The sequence below is a fragment of the Leopardus geoffroyi genome, chromosome A2 (genome assembly GCF_018350155.1).
Source record: "Leopardus geoffroyi isolate Oge1 chromosome A2, O.geoffroyi_Oge1_pat1.0, whole genome shotgun sequence".
Taxonomy (NCBI): Eukaryota; Metazoa; Chordata; class Mammalia; order Carnivora; family Felidae; genus Leopardus; species Leopardus geoffroyi.
The window spans coordinates 82,194,669-82,210,622 of NC_059331.1; the positions used below are offsets into that span (position 1 = coordinate 82,194,669).

Sequence of the window (15,954 nt, forward strand, 5' to 3'; positions counted from 1 at the left end):
AGGCTGGTGACAGGAAATGAACAGGACCAACTGCATATTACGTGGAATCCATTGCAAAAGGCCAATGAGGATCCCCTTGTTCCGCTACTAAGAATTTCAAGATTTAACGCAGAGCATTCAACAGGGCACTGGGCACTCCTGAGTGCAGCGGGGCCCCGTGTGATCCCACAGGGTCACACCCACGAAGCCAGCCTGATGGTGCTCAGCCTGGAGCACTCTGGCAGTCTGGCACTCTGGCAGACTCAGAGCCTCGTACCTTTCATGAGCCTTGTGACAGCTGTTTCCGTGAGAAGCAACACTCCGCTATCAATGTAATGCAGCAGGTTGTGCAAAGGGAGACAGTGGACACCCAGGATCGTGTGCAGAGTGTGAAAACCTAGCAGAGAGATCAGGAGGGTAAACACAGTCGGCCAGCATCCCAGCCTTCCAGAGGAAAGGAATTCGGTGATGTAGATAAAGCGCTTAGCTTGGTCCCTTGGCACCTAGAGTCAAATAAACGCTGCTAGAAGACAAGGTCCAAGTTTCCTTCTTTGTGTTATCACGACCAAGTAGTGCTCTGGGTACATAGTAAGTTCCCAACAAGAATGTACTGCCTTCACCTCATGTCCCTTCCTAGGCAAACAGACAAAATGCAAGGCCTGCCCAATGAAAAACAGTTTTACAGTTTAATAGGTTTGTGATTCCACAGTAAGATGGCAAAAGAGAACAATTAACAAGAATTTCAAACCCCATATGGCCAGGCCAAAAGGCTGATAGATGGGGACCACGTTGTTGAAGAGGAAACATTTTGGACCAGAAGAGGACAGTCTATATGCCTGATCTCTGGGTATGCCCTAAAGAAAGGCTTTGGGGGTCTACTTGAAGTAAATTATAAAAAAGAAAAATGTAAATAATATGGTCAGATAGCATATCTATAGGAATTCAACAGAGAGGATGGCCCACCCTCATACCTAAGTCCTGTGGGGAGGGTTACTCAAACACTCAGAAACCTAGAGTTCTAAGTACACTGTTAGCAACACACAATGAAAACAGGGGCGCCTGATGGCTCAGTCGATTAAGCGTCTGACTCTTGGTTTCAGCTCAGGTCATGATCTCACGGTTTGGGAGTTCGAGCCCCGCATGGGGCTCTGCGCTGACAGCACTGGAGCCTTTTCAGGATCCTCTCTCTTTCCTGTCTCTGCCTCTCTCAAAATAAATAAATAAACTTTAATAATAATAATAATAATAATATAATAATAATAATAACAATAATAATAATGATAATAATAATAATAAATAAAAACAACATCCATGGGAGAGGAAGATAGCACTCCAGCAGATAATCAGAAAAGCCCTCTTGGAAAAGACAGCATAGAAGGGGACCTTTGAAGGGTAAATGCGATTCCTGTGTGTGGAAATGAGGCCAGAGAACATACAGAGTGGAGACAGTTTAAAAAAAAAAAAAAAAGCCAGGCTTGTCATGAGCAGACCAAAGCTAGAATCCTGCCGTGTTGCTTACTCACCATAGGTAACTAAGCCCCTATGATCCTGTTTCTTCATCCCTAAAATGGAGCCACCAGTACGGTTCCCACAGTTCTAGTTTGAGAACTAGAGCAAAGTCTCTGAAGCGCAGAGCACGTGGTAGAACAACAGTGACAAATAACAAACACGTATTGAGGCCTTCAGTCTAGGCACCGGCCAACTTGATCCTCATACAACACTATTAGGTGGGAACTACCTGATTCCCATTTTATAAATGGGGAAACCAAGATCCACAGGCACTAAGAAGGTTGCCCAGAATCATACCATTAGTAAGTGGCAGAGCTAAATCTGAAGGCGGGCTATGGAATTTTAGCCTATAACATTACCCTGCACCAATAACTGGTAGCTGGGTTAACGGGACAACAGGAACAGAGGCCCAAAAGTGAGAAAGTACAGGGCATGTTCAGAAAGCATTAAATGACCCAGCTGAGTTGGAATCAGGTGTATGAGAGGAATGGTAGGAGGTAAGGCTGGAATGGTTAGTTTATTTAACAAATCAGACGCCTTCCAGACACCAGGCAAGGAGCTGGGTGCACGATAATGAGCAAAACAGACATCACTGCTGCCCCCATCCACCTTCCGGTCTGATGGGAAGACAATCAGATAGTCACAAAATATACATTCTTAAAAATGTGATCAGTTCCATGAAGGAAAAGTGCAGGGTGCCCTGAGTATTGGCAGGGACTAAATGCTGAATGATGGCAAGGAATATCTTATTTATTAGACTCTGGAGAGGGATACTGAAAGTTTCTGAGCAAGATGGAAAAAGGATTTCAGTTTTACTCTTGGAATATTAAAATGGCAACAGGCAAAGAATGGACTGGAGTATCAACACTTTGCTACAAGAGGTATGGAGACTTACAGGAGGCTACTGCATGAACCTGCAACAGAGGTGATGAGGGCATTGACCCTGAAAGAGGAAGGGAGGGATTGGGGGAGACACGTGGCAACAGGTACAGAATTGAGGGGGTGTGGATAGGGAATAACAAAGGATCACAGCCTAATCTTAGGAATTTACATGACAAGGAAATGATGCCCAAAGAGCAGGAACTTGAATTCAGAGCCATCATGGAGTTTTCTGTCTCTGAGCCCATTAATCATGAGCAATGAGGGACTGAGTCCGAAGTTCTGGCCACATCAAGGGTCAGATAAAGTGCGGACTCTGCCCACAAACAGATGTTAATGGGCTGACAGCTGGAGGAGTCCACTGGCTTCTCTGAATCCAAAAAAAAAAAAAAAGTGACTTTTACTAACTAATCAACAACATGAGATTTTTCACATGGATTTGGACATTCTTCCTAAGATTAAAATTAGTTCTGAAGAAAAGTTTACCTAAGTGTCCTATAGGTTTCCTCGATTCAAAATCCCTTCTCCAGCCCTGTGTCTGTGTCCTGGAAACCCCTGATGACGCTTCATTCTCTATCCCTAGGGCACAGCCCCACATCCAACAGTCCTTTCTTGGCTGCCTCCACACATCAGCTCCAAGTAACGCAGCCAACTGGCTCCAAGTAGGCATCAGTTCCAAGGCAGAGCTTTTGCAGCCCCTGTCCGCATCCTCCGAGGCTCCTGGCCTCACGTAGCCAGTGAGGGGAACCCAGGCTCCCTTCAAACTGCAAATGCTCCAGCTATGGTTAAACCGTGACTTCCTTTTCAGGGTCCTTGTTGCCTCTTCCTCTTTAACCAAATGGATTACAAGTTTCTGACCCTTGGAACTCAAACAGTTCTCACTAATCCAGGAGGCTTGGAAAGCAAGCACACAAACACAAGGACATGGGAAGACACCGGTGTTTACACACACATACACATGCACACCCACGTGATCCAACCTCACTTCACCTCTATTTCCACGTCAAATGAGGGAAACAAAGATTTAAAAGAAGAGGAGAGAGGGATACTGCTCTTACTTGACCCATGGACACAAACCATTAAGTGTACTCCTAATTATTCTCAGCCACTATGGATAACACTTTTCCACCATGTTTCCCCTCCTTACACATGCCTGTGGAAGAATGTGATGTTCCACAGAAAGTAAAGTCTTCTGATCTCCCAAGTATAATGTTTTCCCCATGAGTCACGTTCATTTATTTACAAAAGAGGCTTGAACATCCACGGTGAACAAATCTGGAAGTGTCACTCATTCCTGTAACAAGTCTTTTGTGTTCATGACAAATAATTAAGAGCTTAAGGCAGAGAGCTATAATATAGTTTTCATGAAATCCCTTTAGTCTTTCTAGAGGGCATCTTGCAATTCAGATTCCATCAGGATCATTTAAAGCCATCTATAATGTTCATGAATGGTCACTTTCAGATCCCTACAAAATCAAAAGAAACTCTTTTTGTACCTCCACTACAAGCAGCTCTTATAAGATAAGGTGTATGGATAGAGAAAGCATGAAGGATTCCAAAGCATGAAGGATGTATCACAAATGCTGACAAGCCAAGACTGCTGTGGGGATTCCTGGGCCCATAAATAGTCAATGTTTCAGCATCAACTAATTCAAATGGAATATAAAATTCAAGAGACAGCACAGAATAGTAGCTAAAAGCACAGATTCTGGAGCCAGACTGCCTGGATTTGAATACTGGCTCTGTTGCTTAATAGCTGTGTGACTTTTAGGCAAGTTGCTTAGCCTTTCTGTGCTTCAATTTCATCATCATAAAAGGGGAAGAATCATAAGTGGAACCCTATGAAAGTGCCATTTTTGTTGGTCAAAAACTGGTTGGATATTGACAATTTAATGTGGTTCAATTTAAGTTCCTACCATTTAGGACTGGTATGAAGATTAAATGTGTTTATTTATATAAAGTACTTAGAACAATAATGGGCATAAAATGGGCACCATACTCATACTGGTTTAAATTTTTTTTGTGTGTTTATTTTTTTTGAAAGAGAGACAGACAGAATGTGAGCAGGGGAGGAGCAGAGTCAGAGAGGGAGACACAGAATCTGAAGCAGGCTCCAGGCTCTGAGCAGTCAGCACAGAACCTGACTCAGGGCTCAAACCCCTGGACTGTGAGATCATGACCTGAGCCAAAGTCAGACACTTAACCTACTGAGCCACCTAGGCTCCCCGATCCTGGTTTAAAATGAATAAATAGAAGAATGGGGCGCCTGGGTGGCGCAGTCGGTTAAGCGTCCGACTTCAGCCAGGTCACGATCTCGCGGTCCGTGAGTTCGAGCCCCGCGTCGGGCTCTGGGCTGATGGCTCAGAGTCTGGAGCCTGTTTCCGATTCTGTGTCTCCCTCTCTCTCTGCCCCTCCCCCGTTCACGCTCTGTCTCTCTCTGTCCCAAAAATAAATAAACGTTGAAAAAAAAAAATTAAAAAAAAAAAAAAAAAGAAGAATGAATTACTGGTATATTATTGGATAGATGTATGTGTATAAATAAACAAAACTGGCTGATAAACATTATGTAGTGATAGTTATCATAAAGCTTAACACTTGTCAGAACTTAGATGTAATGAACACAAAGCCGATGGGAGCTTATTTGTTTCGTATAAAGGATACTGATTTATATACACCTGTTCCCAACTGGACTTCTGTTAATTTTTGTAACTGCTCTAATTTCTAGCACAGTACATGGAATGGAATTTAAAAAATCAACAAATTGTTTACTGAATGAACAAATGACCAATTAAATGAATGACTGCATACGCACATGCCAAGGTTGTTTTGAGGCCTGACTTGCTCCTGTTTCAAAGTCCTAAGGGCAATTTTTAGTTTCCAAGCACATAAGAATCAGCTCAAGTTCTGACACCCAGCCAGACCCACTTCCTTCTGAGTGTTAACTTTCTCAACCAGATAAACTAAGCCTGGAGACATCAGAGAAAGATCTCCATGAATCATCTTCACTGGTTCAAAGTATCTTAGCAAGCTGCATGGGGACCAGCCTAGGCTCCCTAAAGTTAGTGACAAGGCATAGCATAGTTTAATAATTGGAGAGATCTGGTCTGCAGAGAACCAATGTCAGGTCCATCTCTCACGGTGATGCCAGATACCCAATTTCTCAGACACAGGAGATCACATCCTTAAACTCATAATGTGCCAAGACTGGGACCACATGAAGAAGAAAAAACAAATTTCTTACAACAAAAGACAAAAGAGCCAAGACTTACCAGGAGGCAGCGGTAAAAACAAACTCTTGGTAGCTTCCAGAATCCTGGTCATGATGTGAAAGACTTTAAATTCAGCTGCACTGGCCCTCCCACTGCTGGGTAAAACAACACAGCCACAGTCAGCCAAGGGTTAATCTCTAAAACCCTGTTTGTAGGGGCACCTGGGTGACTCAGTCAGTTAAGCCTCTGACGCTTGATTTTGGCTCAGGTCATGACCTCACGGTTCGTGAGATCGAGCCCCGTGGGGCTCTGTGCTGACAGTGTGGAGCCTGCTTGGGATTCTATCCTTCCCTTTCTCTCTGCCCGTGCTCCACTCATGTGCACTCTCGCTCTCTCAAAATAAACAAACATACATTAAAAAAAAATCTGTTTTTCTAAGCAGTGGCTCTGAGTACCTAACAGAGATGGAATTCATGCTAATGGTGAAAGGCTAGGCCCTGCTGAAAGCCTCATAAGTATGATGGCGACCATCAGTCTAAAGCCTAGAATCTAACCAGACAGAAGGCACATAAATGATAAATGGTATTAATTGAAATTCCCCTTCCTAGCAGTCCTGAGCTCACACGTCCCTCCCTCCTCATCAACCACATGTCAGGGAAAGAGGATGGGTGAAGTAACAGGGCGATTCCCTAAATACTGAGTATAGAATTAAGATAGACAGTGTCAGGGCTGGTGACAACTGCTGTCAACTGTTAACTTCCAAAAAAGCTTTGCCCAAACAGGCAGCAATTAGGGTTGTTTTAACTCTTTGCACACCTTGATAAAAGAGAGCAAGAGATACTTGCGTACAAGTGGGGAACACAGGGGTGAAGACTGTGTTTTCTCCAACTGGTTTCCATTATCTGGCAGACGAGATCCAGCTGGAGGATAAAGATAGCCTGTTAGCCTTTGCCCATACCCTCTCCCTCAGGGGTCCCTATAGCTAGCCCTCCGCAGGCCTGATGGGCACGCTCAGGGCAGCTGGCATGTGGCCTGTGCCCAGACACAGAACCAGCCTTTCTGCAGTCCATTCTGAGGCACTGGAATCCAAAATGGAAAGACTGAAAATGCACACCAGAGTCTAACAGAGACCCTTCTGTCTATGCAGGCAGTGCCCCAACTGAGCTTCCCCAGCCTGGTTAACAGGCCCTCAATCATAGGCCCTCTGCCATCAGCGAAGGTCAAGTCCAACTGGATTTGTTCTAGGCCTGGTACATGACAAAGGTCAGCGGCTGACAGTGAGAAGAAAGGAGACACAGAAGAGAATGGAGGTCCTGAGTGTCGACTGTGGAGTAAGGCTGCTTTCAAGTCCAGGTCATACATTTGACTAGTTTGTCAGCAACAGAGCAGTCTCCATGGGGCTGTTGCCAGCCATGAATTCATGCACTACACGTGTAGGCTTAAGGACGGGGGGCACAGGGGGCAAATCAGAAAGGATCTCCATACAGGCACAGGCATAAGAGTTTATTCTCAGTGACAGAGATTCTCAGTTTCTCTTTGGCTGAAATCAGGTAAGATAACTCATAAGCAATATAGTCTGGTTCTGCAGCAACTTCCTCCATTTGTTTTAGAAAGCCTGTTTAGCCACCCTCCCGAGAGGATTGGGAGACAAGGCTGTTTGCTGCTGGGCAGGAGCAAGTGGATTTGGCCTCCATCAGTGGCAGCCAAGTCTAGTCACGGGTATTGAGTTTTCTGAGGCTACAGCTCTACCACTTCTGGTCCTATTAGTTCTGGTGGTTGTTAACACAAACTGCTGTTAAAAGTTTTATGTGGGGGCGCCTGGGTGGCTCAGTCAGTTGAGCGTCCGACTGCAGCTCAGGTCACGATCTCATGATCTGTGGGTTCGAGCCCCATGTCGGGCTCTATGCTGATGGCTCAGAGCCTGGAGCCTGCTTCCGATCCTGTGTCTCCCTCTTCTCTGCCCCTCCTCCACTCTCACTTTGTCTTACCCTGTCTCTCAAAAATAAATAAATGTAAAAAAAAATTAAAAAAAAGTTGTATGTGATTAACTGCAAAGAAGCATGACGCCTGAACAAAAATCCTTTAACACATTGGAAGGTGAAATTTAAAGTCAACAGAAGGAATGATGACAGATGGACATGTTAAATAATTGTGTTATTAAAGGACAAAGAAAGCAAGTTAATGTCAGCATGGGAAGATCAAGAACACGTTCATAAATTGAGTTCCTCGGTATAGTTTTACTACAAAGAATTATTATTATTTAAGAAAGTTTCAATGCCGGAGAGCCAGAGCTACTCAGTCGGTTAAGCGTCTGATTCTTGATTCCTGATTTCAGCTCAGGTCATGACCTCACGGTTCATGAGTTTGAGCCCTGCATCGGGCTTTGTGCTGTGTGGAGCCTGCTTGGGATTCTCTCTCTCTCTCTCTCTCTCTCTCTCTCTCTTTCTCTCTCTCCACCCACCTTCCCCCCCCCACACACACACCACAGATTCTGTGTCTCCCTCTCTCTCTCTGCCCCTCCCCTGTTCATGCTCTGTCTCTCTCTGTCTCAAAAATAAATAAAACATTTAAAAAAATTAAAAAAAAAAAGACACTGGTGATTGTAATAAAGGCAGAAAACTATAAAAGGTAATAAAATTAAACAAGAAATTCAATCAGGGCTATACCTAATACATATATGCAAACATATATGTTCACACACTGGTCGTTTGCATACTGTTCTTACCCAAACTTGGAGAAATGGAGTGTTCTTTCTTTTTATGTGAATTTAAATACTTCAAGAAACTGGTCTACCACACTATTTCTAGGTTCTTAGTAGGGTCACACCTGAACTCCATACACTTTCTGAGAGACTCAAGACTGCCTCAAAATTCAAACTGGTCACACCACTTCTATTTACACATGGACTGGTGTTATTAATTTGGATCACACAACTTCAGTGAGTGACTACTGGCTACTGAGTAGATAAGCTACCAACCCCACCAGCAGATTCTAATGTGGGAGTATTTATACAACTGAGCTAGAATCTGGCCTAATTGGGCTGTTAGGCACTCATTAAGAATTTAAGTTCAAGTTCTCTCATGTCTTCATAAACCTCCATGTACACAAATCATTACCTATGGTTTAATAAGGAGTTAGAAGATGCCAAGATGACATATGACATATGAACATTTGGCAACCATGCCAAGTTCATTACTGTTCTATCCTTCCATGAACATAAAAATCACCATTTGAAGGAACTTCAATAAACTACTTTCATAACATTGCTTTTTTGGTTCTTTTTTCCCTTTATTCAATCTCCAGCACCAAATATACTGGTTTGAGGACAGGAAATCTGTAAAAAACCTAATCTGAAAAACTGAACCATATACTGGGAGCTACATACTGGGAGACCAGGGTGGAAGGAGCATGATAGAGAACAAAAAAGCAAAACTAACCAGTTTTGAAACATAGTCCAGAACCATCTGTTCAATTTTCTTCTTTTCTACACCCTGTAGGTGTCTCAGAAGATGGTCTTTTAGCTCAGACACCATCTGAAAACAGGATACAGATTAGATAAGTCACAACCTGCCCACTCACACCTGCTACTGGTTTAAACTAGATCCATTTATTAACACTCTTTACCAATATGAAAAATACTGGGTCTGAAGGTCCCACCAGCAGAAATGTACAAACCCATAGTGTTACTTCAATAGGCATAAGTCAAGGGCACCAACGTTCTCCTCAAGAGGAACTACTGATGATTCCCTCAGTGAGCAGCCAAGAATCAGATTCCCAGCCTTAATTAGAATTCTCCAGAGAAGCTGGGCAAAACCATTAACTTAGAAGTCTTTGGGATGTACCAGATGGTTGAAGTCTAGGGCTCCCAGCCCTGGAGAACTAAAAGGAACTACTCTAATCATAGAACAACTGGGAGTTGGAGGGGGGGAGGCATGGTGTGGGGCCTTTGGAAGGACACAGGCAGGAGTAAAAAGGAAATGCATCAGATACCTCCCTCTGCGCAGTGGTTACAGACACTGAATAAAGCCCCTACATGGAAAAGTAATGAACTTATTGATTCTATTGCCTCCAAACAGGCTTGTATACCTACTCTGTTCTTGGAGCTCACCAATCAGTGTGGCATCCCAGCCCTCCCCACCTTTTGTTTTTCTGTCTCCTTCCTTTCTTTTCCCCTCCCCTTTGCCTAGATGCCCTACTCAGCTAGATGCCCTCCTGGCTAGAGAGATTTTTGCATGAATAAACACCATGAGAATCGTACAATTGACATTATATGTGCACATAGCTTCTATTTTAGCAGATTTGCATGTATAACATCCTAAGCAAAACTTAGCCTGTGGCATTCTGGGCCATGTGTTCATCAATTAGGCTTAAAATTTTTTGATTTATGACTACTGCATGCTTTTTTGTGCTTTTCAATTTTTCTATAATAGCCATAAAGATGAAAATTTAAGTCACCCATAATCCTATCATCTATGTTAACATTTTGAATTTTTTATTTTCCTTTTCTCTAGTGTGCACATTCATTCTAATGTTTCCTAATTTGTTTTTTTTTTTTTTTTCATGTAATAGTTTATGTCACTAAATATTCTTAACCACACAGGTTGTGATGGCTGCACAGTATTCAATTTTAGGAAAGTACTAGAATTATTTATTCCCTTCTTACACATTATGAGATGCTTCTTATGCAAGTGTTAATAGTACTAAAAAAATCCTTATACAATATTTGTTTGCCATATCCCCAATTATTTTCTCAGGCTAAATTCCTAGAAATGGAATTTGTTGGGTCACGTACTTAAGGTTTGTAGAGACACTACCGAAAGACACAGAGACACTGTGGTTATACTAATTTTTAGCCACATCACATGAGACTGACCAATTTCCTGTATGCTGAACTTCGTAATTTTTAAATTTTTGACAATTTGATACACACATACATAAATTTTTTATATTAGATTCTTTAATCTATCTAATATTTTTGTTGGTTTATGCTATAAAGTAGTGGTATTTGGGATAGGGGGACTTCAATTGTCTTTTCCAAATAGCCAGTCATTGATTGAAAATTCTTTCTTTCCATGGTGATTTTTAAATGCCTCATTTATCATACACTGAACATTCAGATTAAAACTAGAGTCTCCGGACGGTCTATTTTGTACAAGCACCACATTGTTTCAATTATCGTAGCTCAACAACACACTTAGCTATCTGGCAATGCTAGTTCCAGTCCTCTTTGTCAAGTGAGTCACTTGGTCAACTGTCAGCGAAATTTCATTGGCTTGTTAGTTGTAATTTTATTAAACCTAGAAGCTAAGGATTTGGAAATGGAATAATGTTTTTCATTTACTTTTCTAACTGGTTAATCCTAATAAAAAAGAAAATAAATTTAGAATCACCAGCTTATTAACTTTTTCCTTATCATTTCCCATTTCCCCAGTCGATTATTTTATTTGTTTGTTGCACTGGACAATCATAGCATCTTCTTTTACTTTTGTTTCTTATTGCACTGTATAGAATTGCTAGAACAATATAAAATTTTAGTGAAAATAGCAAGGATCCTTAACTTCCTTCTGATTTTAACAGGAATGCCCCCAACATTCCATTAAGAAGGGTGTTAACCATTAGTATTAGAATATCTTTTTGCCTAATTGATGTATTCCAGGAGTGGGATTTTACTTTTATCAATTTTAAGCACCTATAAAGATGATCTTTTTTTTTTTCCCCTCTTTGAACTAGTGATATGATGAATTACATTAATGTATTTGTTAATATTAAGCCTTCCTAGAAAAAAGCCCACCTGACCATGCCATATTTTTCAAATGGACAACTGGAAAATATTTTAATTAAGGTTGTGGTATCTATGTTTATATGTAAAAGTGGTCATTGTTAGATTTTGGTTTTAAGGTTATGCTAGCTTTCTAAAGTGACTGAGAAGCTTCCCATTTTTTTTTTCCCAAAAAAATAATTTACATAGCATGGGGATGATCTAGATCCTTAAGATCTAGATCCTTAAGCCAGTTTGAAAGAACTGACTCATTAAATAATTTGGTGACTTTTTTGGAGATAATTTTTTCAAATTATTTATGGTTATTGTGCTTTCAAGGACTTCTATTTCTTCTTGGCTCAAGTTTGGTATTTCTCTTTATTAAAGAAGATTTAACTGGAATTTTCAAATGTGTTTTTCTCATATTTTAAAATTTTCCGTAATTTAACGTAATGGATTACCCCATTCCTAAGCCTGTACAGTATTAAAAATATTTTATTAAACTTGTCAGATGTCTCTTTAATCATTTTTTAAAACATATTTTGGATTTATTTACCAATTCCGCTCTTACAGTAATTTATATAACTCTCTTTGGTCTTCCTACAGTAGGACTTCTTGAGAAAGAATACTTTATTCTGTTGTGTTTTAAACCCCAAATACAAATGCCACAGAGACATTGTTCTTCCCTCGTTTCAAAAACTCAGTGGAGTACATTTCCTTATGATGTTCCGTAATCATATATTTTGGGGGGTGGCTGATTTATGTATGTCTCTCCCACTAAACTATAAATTCTAAAAGTGCAGGGGTGCCTAGGTGGCTCAGTTGGTTAAACGTCTGACTCCAGATTTCAGCTTCAGGACCTCATGGTTCATGAGCCCAGCGTTAGGCTCTGTGCTGACAGTGTGGATCCTACTTGGAATTCTCTCTCTCTCTCTCTCTCTGCACCCCCCGCCACTTGCACGTGCTCTCTCTCTCTCTCTCTCAAAATAAATAATTAAACCTTAAAAAAAATTCTAAAAGTGCAGAAATCTTATCTGTGTTGCTTAACCACTGACCACACAGGGCCTACAGGGCTGATAACAGCTATATGTTAAAAGAATGAATGAATGAATGAATGAATGAATGTGAATGAAAAGAATGAATGAAAGATAAGGTTAGCATGAGAAGTACAATCTAGCCCTTTCCCCTTTTCTTGAAGCCTATCATTTTCCAGCACCCAAATGGCCCACAGACCGCTTACCAGACCCATAAGCAGTCTCTGGTGGTTGTCCTCCTCCTGGAAGAGGGGTGTTAATCTTGGCTCTGAAATTAAACAGAGCACGAGTCAAGCAGAGTGGTTTTCAGAAAATGGGCTAGAAGAAGAGAAATCAGCCTGGGTTTCCCTTCTCTGACTTATTGGGAAAACTGAACACTTTGTTGATAGGATGAAATTTTTCATTACATGTGTGACCTATTCCTACAAGCTGAACTTATCACTCAGGTGATACGCAGCTCTATTCTAACAGAGGTAGAGACTAGGAAAGAAAGAAAATGAGGAACACATTTCCCAACACCAATAGGATCTGGCTTTGATTCCTCTTCAACATGAAAACTCACCACTAAGAACCTCTGCTTCACTGGTGTCAGGGAGACTTGTGTCCTCTCTTACTGCCAAGGAGGGCATAACTCAGGGACAGGGACTCAGGATTGCATGACTCCCTTCTTTGTGACCCCCTGTAGTTTAGTGACCTTGAGAGTCACAGAACTGAGGGGACCTGTCAATTCCTGCATCAAATAATACTAACTGAAACAAGTTATCCAACTAAAAGGTAACTAGATCAAGATGGGAAAGTGACAGGGAAGGGGCAGGCAAGCACAGTCTCACTAGATGTGCCCTCACACTCCTCTAACAGCACCTGGGTGCCCTGCTCCTCCTCTCCTGCAGCACCTGAGCCACAGCACCTGTCAAGAGAGCAGAACTTCCCTGCTCAGCAGGCTGGTGACCCTATGTGGGATGGCACAGAGGCCTCTTGACCCCTTTGGATAAATTCTACTGGATCCTACACAACCTTCCTGATTTAGATGAAGTCATTCCAAACTTGACTCCACCAGTCCTGAATTTCACACAGATTGTTCTGTTTCTGTTAGCAATGACGTTCTTCCTAGGAAACTAGTACAAACTAAGCACGTGAGAGGAAGGGACAAGTCCCTAATGTGCCCTCAAAAAGGATACTGGTCACAGGATGCAAACTGGCCAAAAGTACAGGGGCAGGAGTGACAGACACAACAAAATCCTGGACAACCAGCAACACTTCCCAGATTGCAACATTCCCAGCAGTACGTGGAGGGTGAGCATGAATCAGACACATTCACACCCTGGCCGCTGGGCAGGACTCTGGCTAGTGGCAGAACCCCCTGGCTTCAGGCATGGATGGCCTGGTAACACAGGCTGAGGATGGTTCCCTTGGGGCTGCTCAGTGAGCACAGGCTCTGTCGGCCTGGGCTGGATGACAAGTTCACTATCATGGTTCACATGGGCTGTGCACACAGCTGCAGGATGTACCCCAACATACTATATAAAATAATTTGTTAGGGTCACCCAATATGTACCTAAACACCCGAGCCTATAAAACAACAGTGGGATATAAAAATAACAGCTTTTCAAATGGAGGCTGGCCTCTATGAGGCATGAAAGGGTTCCAGGGGCAAAACCACAGAAAACTTGTACCTGGGTATGCTTAACATTCTCTTCCCCCAGTTTTACCTGGACAAACACCCTGTTCATCAAGACTTACCTCAGACGTTGCTCCCTCTGGGAAGGCTTTTCTAACCTCGCTCTCTTCCCCAATCACCCCCACTCCTGACCCACTCCCTCCCCCACTATGGTTCTATAACACCCGTCACCTGGTTTAGAAACCATGTGTTAGCACCTCTTCCTCACACATTCATGACAAAGCAGCCACCTCAGGTATCCCCTGCACCAAGCGCTGTGCTGTATGAGACACTATAAACATCAGCCCATTCACACTCATTTTCTCCTCACCTTGCCCTGAAAAGGATAGCGCACTAAATGAATAGACGGCTTGCCCAGGAGCACACTGAGAGCACTGTGGACAAACTGGAAGTCAAGCCAAGTTCTGTCCAGGTCCAAGCCTGTGCTCTTCCCCCATAACCACACAGCTCACCCAGAGACTCCTCATCTTTGTACCCCTATGGCCTAGCCTAGTGTGTGCCCAAGTGTTAACCAAGTCACAGACTCTCGCATGATCAGCCCACTGGAAAGAAATCAGCTCTAGGCCAGGGGAACTGCCCAAGTGCATCCTGTGGGTACAGCCACAGAGCATGGTAATTAGATCAAGTCCATGAAGGAAAATAATGAAACCCACAAGGCTAACACTGAAGGACTGGCCCAGCAAAAGTACATTCAGCAGCTGCCCCTGCAGGTCCTGGTGCCAAGACAGACAGGGAAGGAGCTGGGTGGTCCCTCTAACAGGAAGATATTCAAGGGTACTGCCTTCATTACACTATTGGATGTGATTTTCTTGCCAACTCACAGTGGTAGGAAAGACAGTGTTACAAACCAAACACTGACATCCAGAAGGCTTTATTATAGGTCTTTTCTTACCCAAATTCCTTGCTTCTAGGTTAGAAATCACCCTACAAAGAAATTAGCCAATGTTATTCACATATAAAAATTAAAAAAAAAAAAAAAAGCCACAATACAATACAAAGACATCCTCCATAAAAACCGCTGCAGAAACTGTTCTCAGGTCGCTGAAAACCTCAAACACTTTAATCAACTTGGCAAAAGCCACATTAGGCAATTATAAGATCTCAAAACCCTTTAGTGCAAACAATGACAATAATTCAGAACAATCGCAGCTCTCAGTTATTGGAAATAATGGGAACAGAAAATAGAACAGGGCTGGAATGGGGCCTACACTTGTAGCACTCTGAGATGACTCATCTATCCAGAAAATGTGCTTTCAAAATAAGAGCCAGTTCGTCAGTCCACTGACACTTTTTAAATGAACCTACTGTCTCTACCCACCTTAAAGTGCTCAGTTAGTAAGAGCTTTATCACTTATAATTCATCCATCCTCTCGATGAAAGTCTACAAGGTTTAACACATACAATTTTCCCACTAGAAACTCCAGCACTGAACTCAAGAATAGGGCCCAGGTGGCTGCATTCATTTAAGTTGACAGCATCATCTGAGGGTACTGAGGGTACTCAACAAAAGTAAGCTACTTCCATGAAAGTTACCCAAAAAAGGAATCGCAAAAGATAGCCATCTTATAGGAACACCAATCCCTAATTTTACTTACTTCGTTGCATTATCAAGAATATTCTTCACATACACCATGGACCTTCTTCTTCCTGTTTTCTAGAAGGGAGAACATGTCAGAGGTGTGGAAGGTAGAGGTTTTGTGGGTGACATTTTTCACCCTAAGGACATAATGCAATATAGGAAAGAAGTATAGTTCTAGCAAAAAAGAAATATACTTTCCAAGTAACCAAAATACCTAGGTTCTTAAAAATTAGTTTAGAAAACATTGTAGTCTGAAATTATTAGATTTATAGGAAGGTGCAAGTCAACTATACACTGTTGTGTTATACACAACAAAACTACAATTATAT

At 42.1% G+C, this 15,954-nt stretch overlaps 1 protein-coding gene across 7 annotated transcripts in view; it reads right to left on the reverse strand.

Moving 5' to 3' along the window:
* LOC123606357 (gamma-secretase activating protein) overlaps positions 1–15,954 on the reverse strand; it is a 90,479-nt gene that overhangs the window by 4,261 nt on the left and 70,264 nt on the right. For 4 of the 7 annotated variants that reach the window (XR_006716244.1, XM_045494571.1, XM_045494569.1 and 1 more), the window contains 7 exons: positions 15,642–15,700; positions 14,939–14,970; positions 12,575–12,636; positions 9,014–9,109; positions 6,426–6,496; positions 5,637–5,731; positions 257–376 (listed from right to left, as the gene is read on the reverse strand). Coding sequence is in view for 5 of the 7 variants with exons in the window: in XM_045494571.1 (XP_045350527.1) it covers positions 257–376; positions 5,637–5,731; positions 6,426–6,496; positions 9,014–9,109; positions 12,575–12,636; positions 14,939–14,970; positions 15,642–15,700 (535 nt within the window). In the remaining 2 variants the exon portion in view is untranslated. The remainder of the gene's footprint in view (positions 1–256; positions 377–5,636; positions 5,732–6,425; positions 6,497–9,013; positions 9,110–12,574; positions 12,637–14,938; positions 14,971–15,641; positions 15,701–15,954) is intronic. The other 3 variants (XR_006716245.1, XM_045494572.1, XM_045494573.1) reach the window with 1 other exon arrangement.